This window comes from Erpetoichthys calabaricus, chromosome 10 (assembly GCF_900747795.2).
Source record: "Erpetoichthys calabaricus chromosome 10, fErpCal1.3, whole genome shotgun sequence".
NCBI lineage: Eukaryota > Metazoa > Chordata > Cladistia > Polypteriformes > Polypteridae > Erpetoichthys > Erpetoichthys calabaricus.
This window is the reverse complement of record NC_041403.2, coordinates 16,253,916-16,271,818: the sequence shown is the minus strand read 5'-3', so window position 1 is coordinate 16,271,818 and position 17,903 is coordinate 16,253,916. Positions and strand designations below refer to the sequence as shown.

The 17,903-nt window shown below is 39.1% G+C and overlaps 1 protein-coding gene across 2 annotated transcripts in view; it reads right to left on the bottom strand.

Moving 5' to 3' along the window:
* The window catches only part of pgm1 (phosphoglucomutase 1), a 51,988-nt gene that overhangs the window by 19,033 nt on the left and 15,052 nt on the right, over positions 1-17,903 (bottom strand). Inside the window, exons 1-3 of one of the 2 annotated variants that reach the window (XM_051932720.1) lie at positions 11,830-12,102; positions 6,986-7,148; positions 3,227-3,373 (exon numbers count right to left, since the gene is read on the bottom strand). In XM_051932720.1, coding sequence (XP_051788680.1) covers positions 3,227-3,373; positions 6,986-7,148; positions 11,830-12,102 — 583 coding nt within the window. Of the gene's footprint in view, positions 1-3,226; positions 3,374-6,985; positions 7,149-11,829; positions 12,103-17,903 lie in introns of those variants that run through there. The other variant, XM_028810948.2, reaches the window with a different exon arrangement.

The following is a 17,903-nucleotide window of genomic DNA, read 5'->3' as shown; positions in this document are numbered from 1 at the left end:
CTATGGGATAGATGCAAATGACCCTTTCGGCAGGCGTTTTGCCATCTTCTCCGCCGAAAATCGCTGTAATGTCGGGTCATTGTATCGTCGTAAATCCTGCCTAAGGTTTTCCTTGAAAACCATTCGTACAGATGCTGTTGGATTGGACTGAGCGATTTCATGCATAAAGGGGTTGATGGTTCTGAGCATGGAATCTAGCTGGAGAAGTACATTTTCGCTGCATGCAGAGTTTTGTAAGCGTACTTTAATAGCTTGCGCTGTGTCAAAAACATACAACTGTCCATATCCTGGAGAGTTAGAAGTGTTAGTGTATAGTGGAGAGATTTGGTGATACATTTGCCCGTGTATTTTAAAACAGTATGGTCCGTGGCCAGGAGGTTGAGTTATCTGTGCACCCATGGAAGCAAACACTAGAGAAGAGTTGTATTCTTGAATGTGTTCAAGATCATTTTTAGCTTCTGATATTTGCTGTGTAAGAAGCTGTTGTAAAGACACAGGTGGCTCCCGCAAAGGTGGTAAAGCTACTTTACCATTGTGGCAGCACCTCGAGTACTTGTTGGCTGTATTACGCTCACCAGGCCAGTATAGTGCATAGGAATCGAGAAATGCCGTGTCGGCTGTGTGTGGGAGGGACCGCTTTTGAAGTGGAAGCAGGACAAACCAGAAGAGAAATATATATAAGTGAAGAGATGATGGTAAAAAAAAAACATTCAACCAAGGCGTGACCCAGAAAACACAATAAGCAAACTGTAGATACACATGGTTTAATCACAAGGAGCAGTAAGTAAAATTAAAAATGAACATATTCAGTTCAGGTTGAAGGGGCTGTCACCTTGCCCAGCAATGTTGCTAAATGATGAATAGATACACAAATTTAGATAAATGAAGTTCTTCAGTCTGCGGTGGGTTGGCACCCTGCCCAGGCTTGTTTCCTGCCTTGTGCCCTGTGTTGGCTGGAATTGGCTCCAGCAGACCCCTGTGACCCTGTGTTCAGATTCAGCGGGTTGGAAAATGGATGGATGGATGGAAGTTCTTCAGTGTAAACTTATCCAAATGTTGACTAGACTGGATTACTATAAACTAATGTTCCAGAAATAGATATCCAAACAACAAAAACGTTCCAAGAGGAATAAAAATGGTTTTATCTTACCTAAATACAAACCACAAATAGAAACTCTCACTGACTGTTTCATTGACACCGGGGTTTTAACAGCAAAGAAAAAAAAATAAATGCATACATAATTTTAGCGTACAGAGCAATCAGATGTCTTGGTTAACTTTTTTGTTTGGCATATAAATAAATAGTGTTATCAAATATTAATAGTGCATAAATGTTCTTTTTTTTAAATGGATAACAGAAGAGCTATACATTTAAAGCAACAAAAATGATGTATATTATTCCTTTTGGTAATAGTTTCAGGTTATAATACAGTGTCCTCGTATAAAATGTAGTAATATACCCACCAAAAAATGACAGGCCAAAATAAAATATACTATAAGGCCAAACATATGTGGACACCCCTCCAAATTATTGAGTTCAGGCGTTTCAACTACATCCATTGATAACAGGTTGATAAAATGCTATCTCCACTGACAAACACTAGCAGTAAAATAGGAACTGAAGAGCTCAGTGACTTTAAACATGGCACTGTCATAGGATGCCACCTTTGCCAGAAGTCAGGATGTGAAATTTCTGCTCCAGATCTGCCCCAGTCAACTGCACCTGATAATATTGTGAAGTGGAGGCGTCAAGAAGCGACAGTAATTCAGCCACGAATTTGATGACCACAAAAACTCACAGAACAGGGCCACCGACTGCTGATGTGCACAGTGCTTAAAAATCACTCACAACAGAGGTCTAAACTGCCTTTGGAAGCAACATTAGCACAAGAATTCTGTGTCAGGAAATTTACCATAGCCAAACAGCTGCACACAAGCCTCAGATCACTACGTGGAATGCCAAGCATCGGGCGGTAGTTTTGTAAAACTCATCACGATTTTGGCAGATACCATAAAAACTTGACCTTTTGGACTACATAGTGCCTGCTGTAATGTTTAGTGGAGGGTGGATAATAGCAAAGTTTGGACTAGGCCCCTTGGTTTCAATGAGGGGTACTGTTAAAGATATAGCATGCAAATGCATTTTAAACAATTGTGCATTTCCAACTTTGTGGCAACAGTTTGGAGAAGACCCTTTGCTGTTCTAGCATGATGGTGCCCCTGTGCACAAAGCCAGGTCCATAAAGACATGGAGGAACTTGAGTGGCCTGCTCAGAGCTCTTAGGGCAACCTCCTGAACACATTTGGGTTGAAACAGAATGTTGAGTGCTAGCCATGTCATCTTGTTCAACATCAGTACCTCACCTCACAAATGCTCTTTTTACTGATAAATTCCCACAGATACACTTGTAGGTATTAAGGAACGCCTTTTAAAAAATAATGGGTGATATTATAGCCGCAAAGTGGGGGCCCCCACTCCATATTAATGCCCATGGATTTTGAATGGGATCTTTAACAAGCTCATATTGGGTGTGATGATCTAATGTCCACAAACTTTTGGCCATACAGTATACAATAAAAGTAACACTTATTTAGCCTTTAAATTTCTTTGGTTTTTAATGTGAAAAACATTATTCATTGTTCTGGATTTTTATGATAACAACATCTTTGATTAAGGTCCAGTTGTGAGATAAAATATTGCAGTGTTCCTTTGTGATAGTGATGTGGACACCAACTGATGTCTACTCTATCTGAAGTAGGGATTCTCAAAACAGTGACTCAACGTTACTGTCTATCACAAAAACATAATTTAATGATATATTTAGTAACCTTGATCATTTAATTCATTACAAACACACCTATTGTTATTATGTTTAAATTGTTACATATCATAACATTCTCAAACTGTGATAATACAATTTAAGGCTATGAAGATTCAGAGACTTTCCCAGCAACATTGGCCACAAAGCAGAAATCAGCCCTGGACAGACCACCAGTTCATTGCAGGGCCCACTCATGCACACTGGGCCAACTTGGAATCACTGATCAACCTAACAGACATATCTTTGTGAAATGGGAAGAAACTAGAATACTAAGAGAAAAACAACCCTGAAACAGGAATTGAACCCGGGATGCTGAGCCTGTGTAGCAGAAGTGCTAACTACTCTGCCACCATGTCTCGATCAAAAAAATTAATATTCTCAGCTGAAATGGTGAAGAAACTTACCGGTGAATGGCTTAAACTTGTTTTCAAGGTCAAACTGTTGCTTTCCAATTGTGGTCAGGTCTACTTTTAAATCAGGGCAGATTGCATATTCTTCTATGGATTTACTAATCTGAAAAATCTTGTCTGTAATTGCTTCTGGAGCTGGACCTATAAAACAGATCAAAGATACATGATTCAAGTTAAAGTTTTTCAGCACAATGAGTGTCTTAGTTGCATGTCTCTCAGAGACTACAAACAACTATAGAATACAAACAAAACACAATAAATATAACATTGGATTATATAGTTAAAGAAAAACAAAAAAAACAAAAGTAAAATAATTCAGATATGCCCATACAGCCATGAAAGTATGCCATTAATCAGGGGTCCTCCATCACAGTCCTGGAGGGCCACAGTGGCTGAAGGTTTTTGTTCTCACTCGGTTGCTTAATTAGAAAGCAATTCTTGCCAATAATTTAATTTCATGGCCTGTTAATGCTTTAACTCTGTCATGTCAAGTCATCTCATATCCTAGATTTTCTTCCCCTTTCTAAGGATATCATCCAAATGATTTGAAGGCTAAAATGGAGGAGAAATTCTCAGTCCTTCACTTTTTTCTCTTCACTTTCCTTCCAAGTATTTAATTAAACCCAATAGTGCATGATAAATACACACAGGGGTAAATGGTAACAAGCTAAATGGAAAAATGCTGCTCTCGTTTGTCATTTGCATGTCATTGCTAATTCTGAGCAATTAAAAACCAAGAATACAGCTGTGCAAGACTAAAATAAGCAATCAGGGTTCAAAAATCTTAAAGAACGAGACAACTAAAGTGAAGAAGTGTTACTTGAGCAATAAGTGCTTCTTGTTAAGCAATTGGATTGGTGCAAAAACTGAAGCGGTCTCATTATTGTTAGTAATCATGCTTACGATGGTAGTGTCACTAGTTAATTTAAAACACCCATAGGTGAACAAGGAGTACAGAATGTAGTTTGATCACACTATCAGGGTAGGGTTTGGGAAGTAAGTGATCTGATCATTCTGAGATCTGCCTGTTAGGAAGTCAATAATCCAAGTGCAGAGGGGAACACTGAGTTCCAAATCTAGGAGCTTGGTCAACAGTCTTGATAGGATTATTATTATTATTACATGAATATTTGCTACCAGCAGGGCCGGATTTTCCTATAGGCTAACTAGGCTTCAGCCTAGGGCCTCAAGATCAAGAGGGGCCTACATTCAAATTGTTAGCAAAATTAAAATTACACTATTCTAAAAACAGTGAACACTAAAACACTGAACCGAAAATAAGGAGAAATTCTACGCCTATGACTAATAAACAAACATAAAAACGTATTGGTTAAGATCAACGCGTATTACGTATTTTATTATCTCTCATGTAATTTACAAACTTAAAAATGGAAGGTGAAAGGGCCTCATAAGTGGAATAGCCTAGGGCCTCTTTTCATATAAATCTGGCCCTGGCTACCAGGCAATGAAATAGATGCATATCTGCAAAAAATACAGATACATAAAAACAAGAAACCTATTTGTCAAAAAGTTGCAGATGCTCAGGAAAACAGACATGAAGCAATTATGTATACGGCTCACTAGTTTTATTTTTAATTTATTAAGACAGATATTACACATTTTAGAACCCCATAAATGTATAGCATAACTTATCAAAGAAACTGGCCTGAACTTTGAATGTTAACATGAAATGTGTTTGACAAGGCTTGAAGAGACAGTGGTCCTGCACTGCCACCTAGTGATCCAAGACCACATTATCTTTGCATAGAATGAAATCAGAAAATGATAAATCATTTATTTATATAGAGCAGTCATCGAAAATGCATAAAAAACATTAGTGGTAATTTGGGTAATAAAGTAAGCATGATGTACACTGGGTCCTTAAGGTAGTAAACATTCATAAAGTATTTGGACTGGATTTTTCACCCTGCATACCTAATATTTTTGCAGACGAGATAAATCCTGTATTAACATACATTTTTAGTCTTTCATTTTTCATGTTTAAACTTTAAAGAACAAATGCATCGTGTCATTTTTTAAGAAAACCCAAGTGACTTGCCCAACTGACTGCCATCTACAGGTTCACACAAGTATGGCTATGAAGTGTTTGGAGAGGCTGGAAATGGCTCACAATTAAAGTTCTATTATTAGCTCCCTAGACCCATTATTGAAACACCACCTTTCAGGGTCTATATATTGCCTTTGAACCCTTGAAAGAGGAAGGATGATTATATCACAATCCACACAACTGTTGCCTCTAAGTAATGAAAGTTAGAACCCTGGCCATAAGTAACTCCAATTGGAATGAATCCCATCCATGGAGAACTTAAACCCAAGAACTCTTCAAGGCTTCTGCCTCAGCCAGAATATACATGATCTTCAACTTTAAACTACGTGGCCAAATATAACTACACCAGTAACGGTGCACTGTACGTTATACACTTGACTTGAGCATTCCTACTTTTCCTCCTCTTTCTCTGTACATTTATCATTCATTTGCTCAGAGGTTGAAGCGCTTGCTGCTTCCTGAGCAGCTCTTCTTTTCTCCACCCTAGCGGCCCACTTCTTATCCTTTCGTCTGCATCTTTTCGTGTTAAAACTGATTGAGTCGGTGTTTATGTTGCAATTACATAGTACGTTTCCCTTAATTTTTCACTTAAGCTGGCACTTAAGTCTTCAATCTGCCTCAAGAATGATTTAAGATATGAAGAAGTAGGGGAAGTGATGGTGAAGGTGGTAGGGATGAGAACGGCGCCTGTACGCATGCACCACATGGCTGCCCTGCTGGCCGCTGGCGAGAGTTCATTCTACAATAAATAAAATAAAAATAAAAAGAGGAATAACCTAGGAGATCAATCAGCACCCTGAAAGCAGGTAGTAGACGTCACGTAGTATACGTGTACCAGATTTCAAGTCAATAGGTGAAACGGTTTGCGAGCTACAGGTGATTTAAAATCCTGGACAGACAAACGAACAGCCACAGTAGCATATTATATAAGAAGAGTATCAGATTTGCAAACACTACCATAGTGATTGGGCTAATTAGTTACATATAGGAATGACAGTGGCAGATCTGACAAAACAACCTGACCCTAAAGCTCACCAAGATACTGTAAAATTATTAATTTTAGACTTTAGGAGACGAGAAGTCTTGTCCCACCAGTGTCAGCAGTGCAACAGTGTAAACTGTATCATCATAGTGCTTTCTATCAAAATTACCCTTTTCTGTACAAATTAGTGTGGTATAAGAACACAATTACACAGGATGGAAAGATCATTTAGATGGTTGTGGGATGCTAAAGATTTGGTAATCTGCACTGTAATAGAATATTCAAAACTATCCAAAAGGCGGAGTGGTGGCTCTGAGGCTAGAGATCTGCACTGGCAATCGGAAGGTTGCCGGTTCGAATCACGTAAATGCCAAAAGGGACTCTGCTCTGTTGGGCCCTTAAGCAAGGCCCTTAACCTGCAATTGCTAAGCGCTTTGAGTAGTGAGAAAAGCGCTATATAAATGCAAAAAATTATTAAAATTAATTAATTATTATTAGTAAGCTAAGCCACAGCTAGAAACAATCACTTAAAACAAAATCAAGAGAGCATTCTGTGTGTGCTCCTCAACAGCATAATCCCTTATCTTTTTTTAGTCACAGACTGAAATGAAACAAAGGTCCCGAGTCAGACGACAGTGTAACTTAAGGAATTGGTCAAGGTAAACTAATCAAACATAAATAACAGATATAACAATTCTCTCACCTCCATTGGATGTATTATATTTAATACCAAAGTCTCCATTGGGTCCACCGGGGTTGTGGCTGGCAGTCAGTATGATACCTCCAATGGCTTTGATCTTCCTAATAATACAGGATACAGCTGGAGTAGACAAAATGCCATTTTGTCCAATTACTAGTCGACCAATCTGCAACAAAAGATCACAAATCAGGCGAGGGTGTGAGGAGAAGAATTACAGGAATAACAGTTACCTTGCAAAGTCAACAATGCAATTCAAGATTTCAAAGGTATACTAGCATATGTGCAGAATAACCAGTCTGCAGCCGATGCAAAATAATATTATAGACTTAGATTTAAAGTTATGTAGTTCTTTTTATTTCAACTTTATACTGTGGTTTCAAACAACATTTTAAAATGTTCACTAAAAATCAATTTTATTTTTAATGCTTTAGCAACAATGTAAATAAATAAACATGTATGTTCCACTATTATTACTAATGTTGTGTTTCAATAATTGAGTTCCATCTCCAGTCTGGGGTAAGGGTTATCTCTACTGGTTTTCATTCTAACATGCGTGCGAATTTAACTTCAGTAGTGGAATTAATCTTGTCAATCAATGTACAAATGAATGATTTTAGGAATCTTAAATAATAAAAGTTTCCAGATCTTTGGAAAAATGTATTAAGTAAAAAAAAAAAAAATCATACTAGCATTTATAAGAGTCCCATACAGTACTCCAAACTAGGTTTTTTTTTTTTTTTTTTTAAAACGTCCGCTCAAAAATAATAACCAAAATGAATGCTGTCCTGCTTACCGTGACCATCTCTGGAAGGGAAGAAAAAGGTCACTTAGTCCCATCTGAGAGTTTTGTTTAAAGGCTGAAAGAGGGTACCCCTTTCACTTGCTTCGCACCATTGCCTGTCAGTGGTGTGTCTTCAAAACCCAGTGCTCCTCTAAGAATCACACTAACATCCGAGACCAATACATGTTCAAATAATGCACTTGATTTAAGATATACTTACTAGGAAATATGTTTTAGGGATGCAGAAGAGTAAAACGTCTCCAGTAATGCAAATACTTTGAGCACCTAATTAACTCAAGAGTTTGATGGAATGAAAGCCAGAAGACCCTATAAATCCACCTGGACTGGAGCTGGACATGCCTGAAAATTTAAAAAATAATATGTAGTAATTCTGTCCACTGCATCAAGGACTGTCAGCCAATGCTGTCCACCACAGACGTCATTAGTTTTATTTTATCTCTATGACTGATGTGCAACCATCCCATGTTTATCTACATATGTACGTTTACCTGAAATCACAAGACCTCATCACTCAATACCACTCCAAACAGTCCAAGATGCAACTACCCATAGACATTCTTAAGAATAACCTAAAATGTTATCCATCCATCCATTTTCCAAACCGCTGAATCCGAACACAGGGTCACGGAGGTCTGCTGGAGCCAATCCCAGCCAACACAGGGCACAAGGCACGAACCAATCCCGGGCAGGGTGCCAACCCACCGCAGGACACACACAAACACACCCACACACCAAGCACACACTAGGGCCAATTTAATTAAATTTTGCCTAATCTTTTTGCCCTATAATACCATATTTTTTAAGCTAGAGTGCCAAGATACCAGTGTAGACCTAAACTGTGACAGATTTATTTTCAAAATTTTATGCCTGACTGATGTTTTTGTTTCATCTACTGATCAATATTCTTAGGACTCTGCAAAAATAAATCATTGTACTTCAGAAACAGTACCCAAATCTAAATTTCTACTGACCACATATTCTGACATGTCTCCATCAAATGCAGAGAGGATGTAATAGCTATTCAAGAGGAATTCAATAGTATTGTTACAGTGGATTCAGAGACTATTGAGATCCTTTCACCTTTTTCACATTTTGCAATATTATGGCCTTGTGCTAAAAATCAGCTATGCCACAAGTATCAAGCAACACTCAATAACCTAGAATGACAAAGTGAAAACAGGATTTTAGAAATGATTGCAAATGTATGAAAAAGAACACACTTGTCTATAAAAGGCTCCTCATTTGACAGTGTGATTGAAGGAATTGCCTGCAAAGCTTAGAGACAGGACTATGTCAGAGGTCAGATCTGGTCAAGGCTATAAAAACATTCCTGCATCACTGACGTTTCCCAAGAGCTCAGCTGCCATTCATAATTCTTAAATGGAAGGATTCTGGAACAACCTTGACTCTTCCTAGAGTTGGTCACCTAGGCAGGTTGAGCAATCATGGGAGAAGAGCCATGGTAAGAGAGGCGACCAAAAACCTAATGGTCACTCTTGTGGAGTTCCACAAGAGAACCTATATGAAGATGAGAGAAACTTACAGAAGGACAACCATTACTGCAACACCCCCCTGATCTGGGCTTTATGACAGAGTGACCAGACAACAGCCTCTCCATTGTAAAAGATATATGGAAGCCCGCTTGGAATTTGCACCTAAACCACTCTCAGAATGCGAGATTCTGATGAAACCAAGATTGGCGTCATGTCTGGTGAAAAACAGGCACCACTCATCACCTGTGCCATAGCATTCAGAAGGCGAAGTGTGGTGGCACCATGATGTCGTGGGTTTGTTTTCAGCAGCAGGGATTGGAAGACTAGACTGGGTGGAAGGAAAGCTGAACAGAGCAAAGTACACTGATATAGTCAATGGAAACCTGCTCCGGAGCACTCTGGACCTCCAAATGGGGTGGAGTGGTGGCTCTGAGGCTAAGGATCTGCGCTGGTATCCTGAAGGTTGCCAGTTCGAATCCCCGTCACTGCCAAAAGAGATCCTACTCTGCTGGGCCCTTGAGCAAGACCCTTAACCTGTAATTGCTCCAGGGGCGCTGTACAATGCTGACCCTGCGCTCTGACCCCAAGGGGTATGCGAAAACTAACAAATTTCTAATACGAGAAATCGTATAAGACGAAATAAAGAACAAAAAAAAAAAAAAAAAAGATTCACCTTTCAATACAATACAACACAAACCAAAGATAAGACAGACATGGCTTGGGACAACTTTTGGGAATGTCCTTGAGTTGCCCAGCCAGGTTCCCAACTTGAACCCAGTCAAACATCTCTGGGTAGACCTGAAAATAATGGTCTACTAACAGTCTCCACTCGAGAAGACAGAGCTCGAGTGGTTCTGTAGTAAAGAATGCCAGAAAATCCCCAAATCTAGGTGTTCAAAAATGTCTTGCAGCATACCCAAGAAGACTCCAGGCTGTACTTCAACTAAGTGCTGAATAAAGGGTCTGATTATTTGTGACAATGTGGCGTTTCATTTTTTCATGTTAATACATTTCCAAAAATGTCTAAAAATCCAGTTTTCACTTTGTTATTCTGGGGTATTTAGTGCTACTTCATGTTGGAAAAAATGAATTTAGCAGAAGGGTGCAAAATGTGAAAAAGTTAAGGGGTCTTTAAATTTTCTGAATACGCCGTATGTGTGTGGCATGACAGAAAAAAAATAAAAATAAAAAAATAAGAGAGATCAATCCTGTTTGCTCCAGAGACTCAAGCCAAAAAACACATGAAGCACATCTAGAACTTCATATCATCGCCATTATCTAAGACTCTTATGACAGCATGATTGCAATTTCTGGAAAAACATTCACTAAGATGAGGGGAGTGTCGACCATTAAAATTGCCTTCTTGGAACCACAACCCTTGAGCACAACATTAATTACTCAAAGACATTATTGGATGCTCTACCCTAGTGCCACAAGACACCTTTGTACCCTCAGCAGAAGCATTTCAAAAGAAGGTACCCAAGTAACCTTTTTCATGGTTTGGCCTACACACTTTCAGGTAAGGACCAAGCATTTGTCACCTGGTTGTCCCTGCTCCACTCCTACGTCAGTTCCTCCTGCCACCCTGTATACTTTTATTGCCCAAATAATTACTTGGATGTAAAGTGTTATTTCTCACTACCGTAATCTGGATGAGCTCTTCCTTAACCAACATGCTATCTTTGTCTCAAATTCAATAACTGCTACATACTTTTAAGATGCAAGTTTTTCCATAACAGATCTTTCATAATATTTAACTGCACCGATGCAAAAAGGGTGCGTTCATAATTATATTGTAATTGGTGCAAGAGTCCTTTGATTGTAGATATTGCTGTAAAAGCTATATTAGACTTCCCCGATTAACTCAATGCCACTAGTCAAACATAATCTTCAGTTTTGACAATGTGCCATCCCTTTAAGGATACAAAAGCATCTTGGCAATAGCAATTTTTATTAAAAATTTTTAAAAAGTTAATTACATTTTTCAAAGGCTTTTGATGTTATATGCCCAATTTAAAAAAAAAGAAAAAAGAAACGTGGTGTGTTAAAAAAAAAGCAAGAATGTGTAATACATCTCTAATTAAAGGCAGCTAAAAGAATTTAATTAAACGCAAGCCAAGTAACAAAGCTTACTGAACTGAAACTGTTAAATAATACTCATTGAATCCGAGATATTAACAGAGCTGATCTCATTTCAAAGAACCATAGACTCTGAGGTTCAGGCATCACAACGTAAAACAGGTAAAAGCTGCAATTCACCAACACAAGTACTACTTTGTAAAATTCAAACAGAAATAAACTTTTACAACAATCTAAATACAAAATCTTGATCACAATATTTAACCAAACTAGCAATTAATGAAAGCATTTAAGTGATGATCATGAATATTTTCCTGTCTTTCACACAGCACTACAATAATACTACAAATTTTCAATCAGTGTGTAAAGGCTGAATAAAAGCTGCAATAACCCCACACCCTATCTCAGCATGCACTCTGAACTTTCAGACTATTAAAGTCATGCAGTTTCATCTTAATGTCGGTAATACTGACCCCGTTGGCTGCAGCCATTTGCACAATAATCTCTATTGCAGTTCTATTAAAATAACGGCCATCGCCTCCCACGATCATAGTGGATCCTTGACGATCTCTTAAGTCAATTGAATAAAGTATACTCTGGACAAAATTATGCAAGTAGTCTTTCTTGGTCTCAAAAACATACGTCTTCTTCCGCAACCCACTTGTTCCTGGTTTTTGATCCCCATAAGGGAACGTTGGCAGCGTCAAGATTTCCAGAGGGCTGTTGTCCATTGCAGACAACACCATGAAAAACTAAATAAATTTTTAATTAAATCTCAGACTTGAGAAGTTACACTAGAACAAGACTGATGGCCGATTCTGTATCCTGAAGTTTCAAGTGAAGTAGTTAAGAGCCCAAAAATAACTTTGTTGGCTGTCAGATGGAGGCAGCCTCTGTAACTGAAGAAGCTGGCTTACACTTGCTCAGAAAGATCACTGTCAAACACAGCAAATTTTGCACATTGCTTATGAAAGAACCAATTTTCCTTTTTTTGCACTTCCTCTCAGTTTTAATTCAAACAGGGCTCCAAACTGTAAACCTACAACAAGAAAGTGAACTAGAGAATTCATTAGATAGTCACAATGCAGCCACTCGGTGTTCATAGCTAAGCTGAAACTGTAATTAATGATGGGCACTTTTCTGAGGAATTAAAATTCTAAGTCATGCAAGAAATATTCCCCGATTCATAAAAATTAAGTTGGAGAATTTATGCATATTTTTTCCCCCAGGCATAATTCAATAAAGAAAAAGGAGATTCTGGTCCCCTTACTTCATCTGCAGAGCTTATCCCACCAGGACTGGCTGCAAAGTAGAACCCCCACTGGATGGGATGCCAGGCTGGTGCACACCACACTATACACACACCCATCCATCCATCCATCCATTTTCCAACCCACTGAATCCGAACACAGGGTCACGGGGGTCTGCTGAAGCCAATCCCAGCCAACACTGGGCACAAGGAAGGAACCAATCCTGGGCAGGGTGCCAACCCACCGCAGGACACACACACAAACACACCCACACACCAAGCACACACTAGGGCCAATTCAGAAATGCCAATCCACCTAACCTGCATGTCTTTGGACTGTGGGAGCACCCGGAGGAAACCCACGCAGACACGGGGAGAACATGCAAACTCCACGCAGGGAGGACCCGGGAAGTGAACCCAGGTCCCCAGATCTCCCAACTGCGAGGCAGCAGCGCTACCCACTGCGTCACCATGCCGCCCTACACACACCCATAATGAACCAATTTAGACTGATCAATCAACTTATGATGCATGTTTTTTGGAAGTTTGAGGAAACCAAAGAACCTGATGAACACCACACAGACAGTAAATACTCAAAGATTCCAATCCAATGCTGAGAAGTAAAAGCTCTAACCACTAACCCCCCCATAAAAAGTTGTGTTATGTGATTATTAACACAATCATATGGAAATTAAATATTATCAGGTCATGCACTGGTACAGCACGTTGCCGCAGCCATCACACAATGAAACAGCACCTGATCCTGGTTGGCAACCCCCCCAGGCAGACACACGGTCCAGGGTTACCATCCAGAAATGACCATCTATCTGCTGTAGCCAGGTGTTACGTGGGCGTCCCCTTGGCCTAGTCCAGCCGCTCGGGTCTTCAACAATGAGGATCTTGTAAGCCAGATCACCCTCGGGGAAATCGCACCACATGGCCGCAAGTGCCGTAACTAAACGTTCCCTCACAATGCAGGTAATGTGCATCATTTGGGACTTCATGAGCAACACAAAGTCAAACCAGCAGTACCCAAGGATTTTCCGGAGAGACACAGTACCGAAGGAGTCCAGTCTTCGTCTCAGGTCACTGGAAAGAGTCCATGTCTCTCAACCATATAGCAAGACAGGAAGCACTGGGACTCTTAAGACTTGAACCTTTGGCCTTCTGCAGAGATATCGGGAGCGCCACACACCCCTTTCCAGCAATCTCATGACCCCCATGCTCTCCCAATTTGTCTACTGACTTCACAGGAAGAGTTGCCAGAGACAAGAATTTCGCTGCCGAGGTCGACACTCTCTCCGCAGACAGACACACTGCCGATGGCTGTGCCTAAGAGGTCATTGAAGGCCTGGATGTTGGTTTTTATCCAGGACATTCACAAGACCCAGACACTCCGACTCCTTGCTCAGTCTCTCGAGAGCCCCGATCAGAGCCACCATTGACTCTGCAAAGATCACAGCATCGTCAGCTAAGTCAAGATCAGTGAATCTCTCTCTCTTCACCAACAGATGCTCCACAACTTTGGCCATCACCCAGTCCATGCAAGCATTGAACTGAATAGGAGCAAAAACACAGACCCCTGATGAACCAAAGAATCAACTGGGAAAAACGCAGAGGTTCTGCCTCCACTCTGCACAGCACTCACAGTACCAGAGTACAGGCCGGTCATGATATCCAGCAACCTCGAGGGGATCCCACAAAGTCCCAGGATGTCCCACGACCAACTGAGTCAAACACTTATATAGGATATATGAAATACATGATTATTTAAATTACTTGAAATGTTGTTACATGTTGGAATCAGTGACAGTCAAAGATAACTTTCTTTTATTAGATCTTTGCAAAAGCTTAGTTATTTTCTTAACAAAATATTCCATGTGCAGTAAAGTGAAACTCAGCCTTTACTGACAATAGCCAACACGACACGACTAACAGTATTATGTCAGCTATTCTGCTAAAGTTCTGTAAATGCAACCCTACCAGGTATGATCAAAATAATCGATTACAATCTTGGCAATAGATCAGGGGTGGGCAAAGTCATTCCTGTAGGGCCGCAGTGGCTACAGGTTTTTGTTCCAACCCAATTGCTTAATAAGAAGCATTTATTGCTCAAGTAACACTTCTGCTTCATTTTAGTTGTCTCGCTCGTTAAGATTTTGAACCGTTATTGCTTATTTTAGTCTTAAACAGCTGTATTCTTGGTTTTTAATTGCTCCTTATTAGCAATAAGATGCCAATGACAAAAGAAACCAGCATTTCTCCATTTAACTTGTTTTCATTTACTCCTGTGTGTATTTTTCGTGCACTATTTGGTTTAATTAAATACTTGGAAAGAAAGTGAAGAGACAAAAGTGAAACACTGAAAATTACTCATCTGTTTTAGACTTCAGATCATTTGGATGATATCCTTAGAAAGGAAAAAAAAAAATGTAGGATATGAGAATGACCTGACATGGCAGAGTTAAAGCACTAACAAGCTATGAAACTGAATAATTGACAAGGATTGTTTTCTGATTAAGCAACTGGGTTTGAACAAAAACCCGCAGCCACTGCGGCCCTCCAGGAATGACTTTGCCCACCCCTGCAATACATGAACAAAATTGTTTTATTCCCTTTAGACCTGAACAAAGCAGAACAGGACTCACAAGTTAGCTCAGGTTCCAACAGGACACAAACCTCACGATACCTTTAAGTCCTATTCTCTTGATTTTTCCATTTTAGCAATTACAGTTCTATCTACAGTATAAGGACTTTAATCTTTAATAACTTGTTACTTGTATTTCTCAGAAATCTGGATTTCTTTCACCCCTATGATTAGTTCAGCTGCTACCCTACGTACTAATCATGTCTTCAGAATATGTCATAAGGAATTTACCTGGCAGCAAAATGCTGATCTATTCAATTATTAGAGTAAAACTACTTCCAAGTCATGTGACCTTGATTGATAGACTTCATTCCGTGAGTGCAAGTCCCCACGCGAAATTAAAAAGAGTGCTTGCTGGTACAAAATCAATCTTATCACCTACTCCTTCATAAATTTACAATACAGCATACAGACTGATTAAAGAGCGACTTTCCCAGGCTCAATGTCACAAAACTCTGGGGCACAAGAAAATCAATCAATTCACATACACATTTTTTTTTCTATTATTAAAAAGATATTTTTGGTTGAAACCAAAATTTCCAGAGTAAATATAATCCAAAAGGTACTAAACAAGTATGCCAAACATAATACAATCTTTACATATACTGAAGATTAAGATTAGGTTAACTTGATCAGGCTCAAAGTGTGGAGTGAACTGGTGATTTATAGTTCAATACCTCAGCCAAAAGACCACACGGTATGCCAGACTGATGCAAGGATGGAATTAAAGTATGTGGCTAAAGTACACATTTTCATAAAAAGAACAAAGTAGGCACTTTAAGAAACCCTTTAAGCACAACAAAAAACATCATTTTTTCGTGTTAGTCACAGTGGAATATTGGAATGAGTTATTGAATTTCAAAGTTAAGGTTGTTTGCTGAGTTAGTTCGCAATCACTAATCTTGTGCATACCGTATAGACAGAAGTAATCATATATGTAACCAGTAAGGGGCAGCATAGCTACGAGGTTAATTAGCTACTCTATATACAGCATGGGTGCCCTGCAATGGACTAATGTCTTGTTCGGTGTTGTCCGACCAAAAATGCATTCCTTCCCTACCACCCTAACTGGATACGCATAAGAAAAAACATAAAAGCAGAGGGCTGGTGTTTTACACTAGTCTCCTGCTTGCAATAATAATACTGCACAAAAAGCATTGAATAAAACAAAGATGAATGGTCTAGATAAGTCTGACAACTCTGAATTATTAAAAGGTATTTGTGGTTTAGAATTTGTTAGTTTGAAAAATATAAAAAAATTGTTTCAATACATAACTTTTGAAACATAAATATTCCAAGGATTCCTAGTTACTATAGTTATTGTTATGATAAATGTTAGTAGAAAACGGCATGTAATAGTTAAGCCTTACAGTGTTTTTCCAGGCCAGGAAATATGAATTTATTGTGTATGTGGAACTTACAATTATACAAGGTTTAATGCATTTCTGAATGTCACACTTCAGGGTGCTGTATAAATGATTGCTAAAATTAAGAAGGGTCTTTCTCCCCATATTGGACTAATTGTGCCCTTAAATTTTAAAATCTGCTATTTTATTTCACATTTTTAGAAACAACCGATTCTTTCAATTGCACTGTAAAAGACACCACCACAGTATGATAAAGATAGTGGTATGAGGATGCAATTATTCTCTCCTATGGAAGAATTATCCTCTTCACCATTGTAGTATGAATAGGCATAGACTTCTAAACATTTATTTTACTTACTAGACATTAATAAGCCCGTTACAATAACGGGCGCTAGAATAGTAGTCCATAAACATTAGTAGGAACAGTCTATATTAAATGGCAAACGGCCGTCTGTTACAGTAATACTGGCTTGTATGTGGCTGTAATATGCGTCACTGTATTGTGTGCCTTTAATTTTCTCTCACAGTAATACGTCTCTCCAGCAAGTATTTTAATCTGTGCTGGCATGCAGCGGATTATTGTATGTATGGCGTCTCCCCAGCAACGGATTTTATGTGCGCGAAAATAAATCTACTTTTAAAAGTCATCCTATTGTAATATCATGAAAATTCGTATATTTAGGACTTTACACTTTACCGAGCCAAGCTTCTTAATCGCAAATCTGACATCCTCAGAGTGAACACTTGCACAACAACAAACACTAATCCCACTTCTTTGGGGAAGCTGGTCTCCACGTCTCAGTAACCGATTGGATTTTTCGTGCGTTATGTTTTAGGTCTTACCTCATTTACCGAAATCTGTTTGGATCGGCCGCGCGATATTTTATAGGTCCTGCCCTCTCTGTCTTGTGTGACGCGTCAGGCTGCCTTTGAAGCATTGCACCGTGCCATGCGCATGCGCACTTCACCAGAAGACACACACACACACGAACACATGGACGCACACAGGGATTTTATTAAAGAGGATATGTTGTTGGCCTTACAGAAAGAAATGGTGCACCTTAAATGAAGTATGTATTAGCAATCAAATGCATGACATACTAAGAAACACCCAATGGTTTAAATATTGAAGCCTTTACTCAGAAAGGCCATTTTAATGAAGTGTTTGGGAGTACAACTCCTGAAGATACAGTGTAGCACTGAAGAGATTCTATGGCTGCTAACTGCATAGTCATTTTACAAGGATGAGATTTCCTTTCAAGTAGTAAAAGTATGTGCATCATA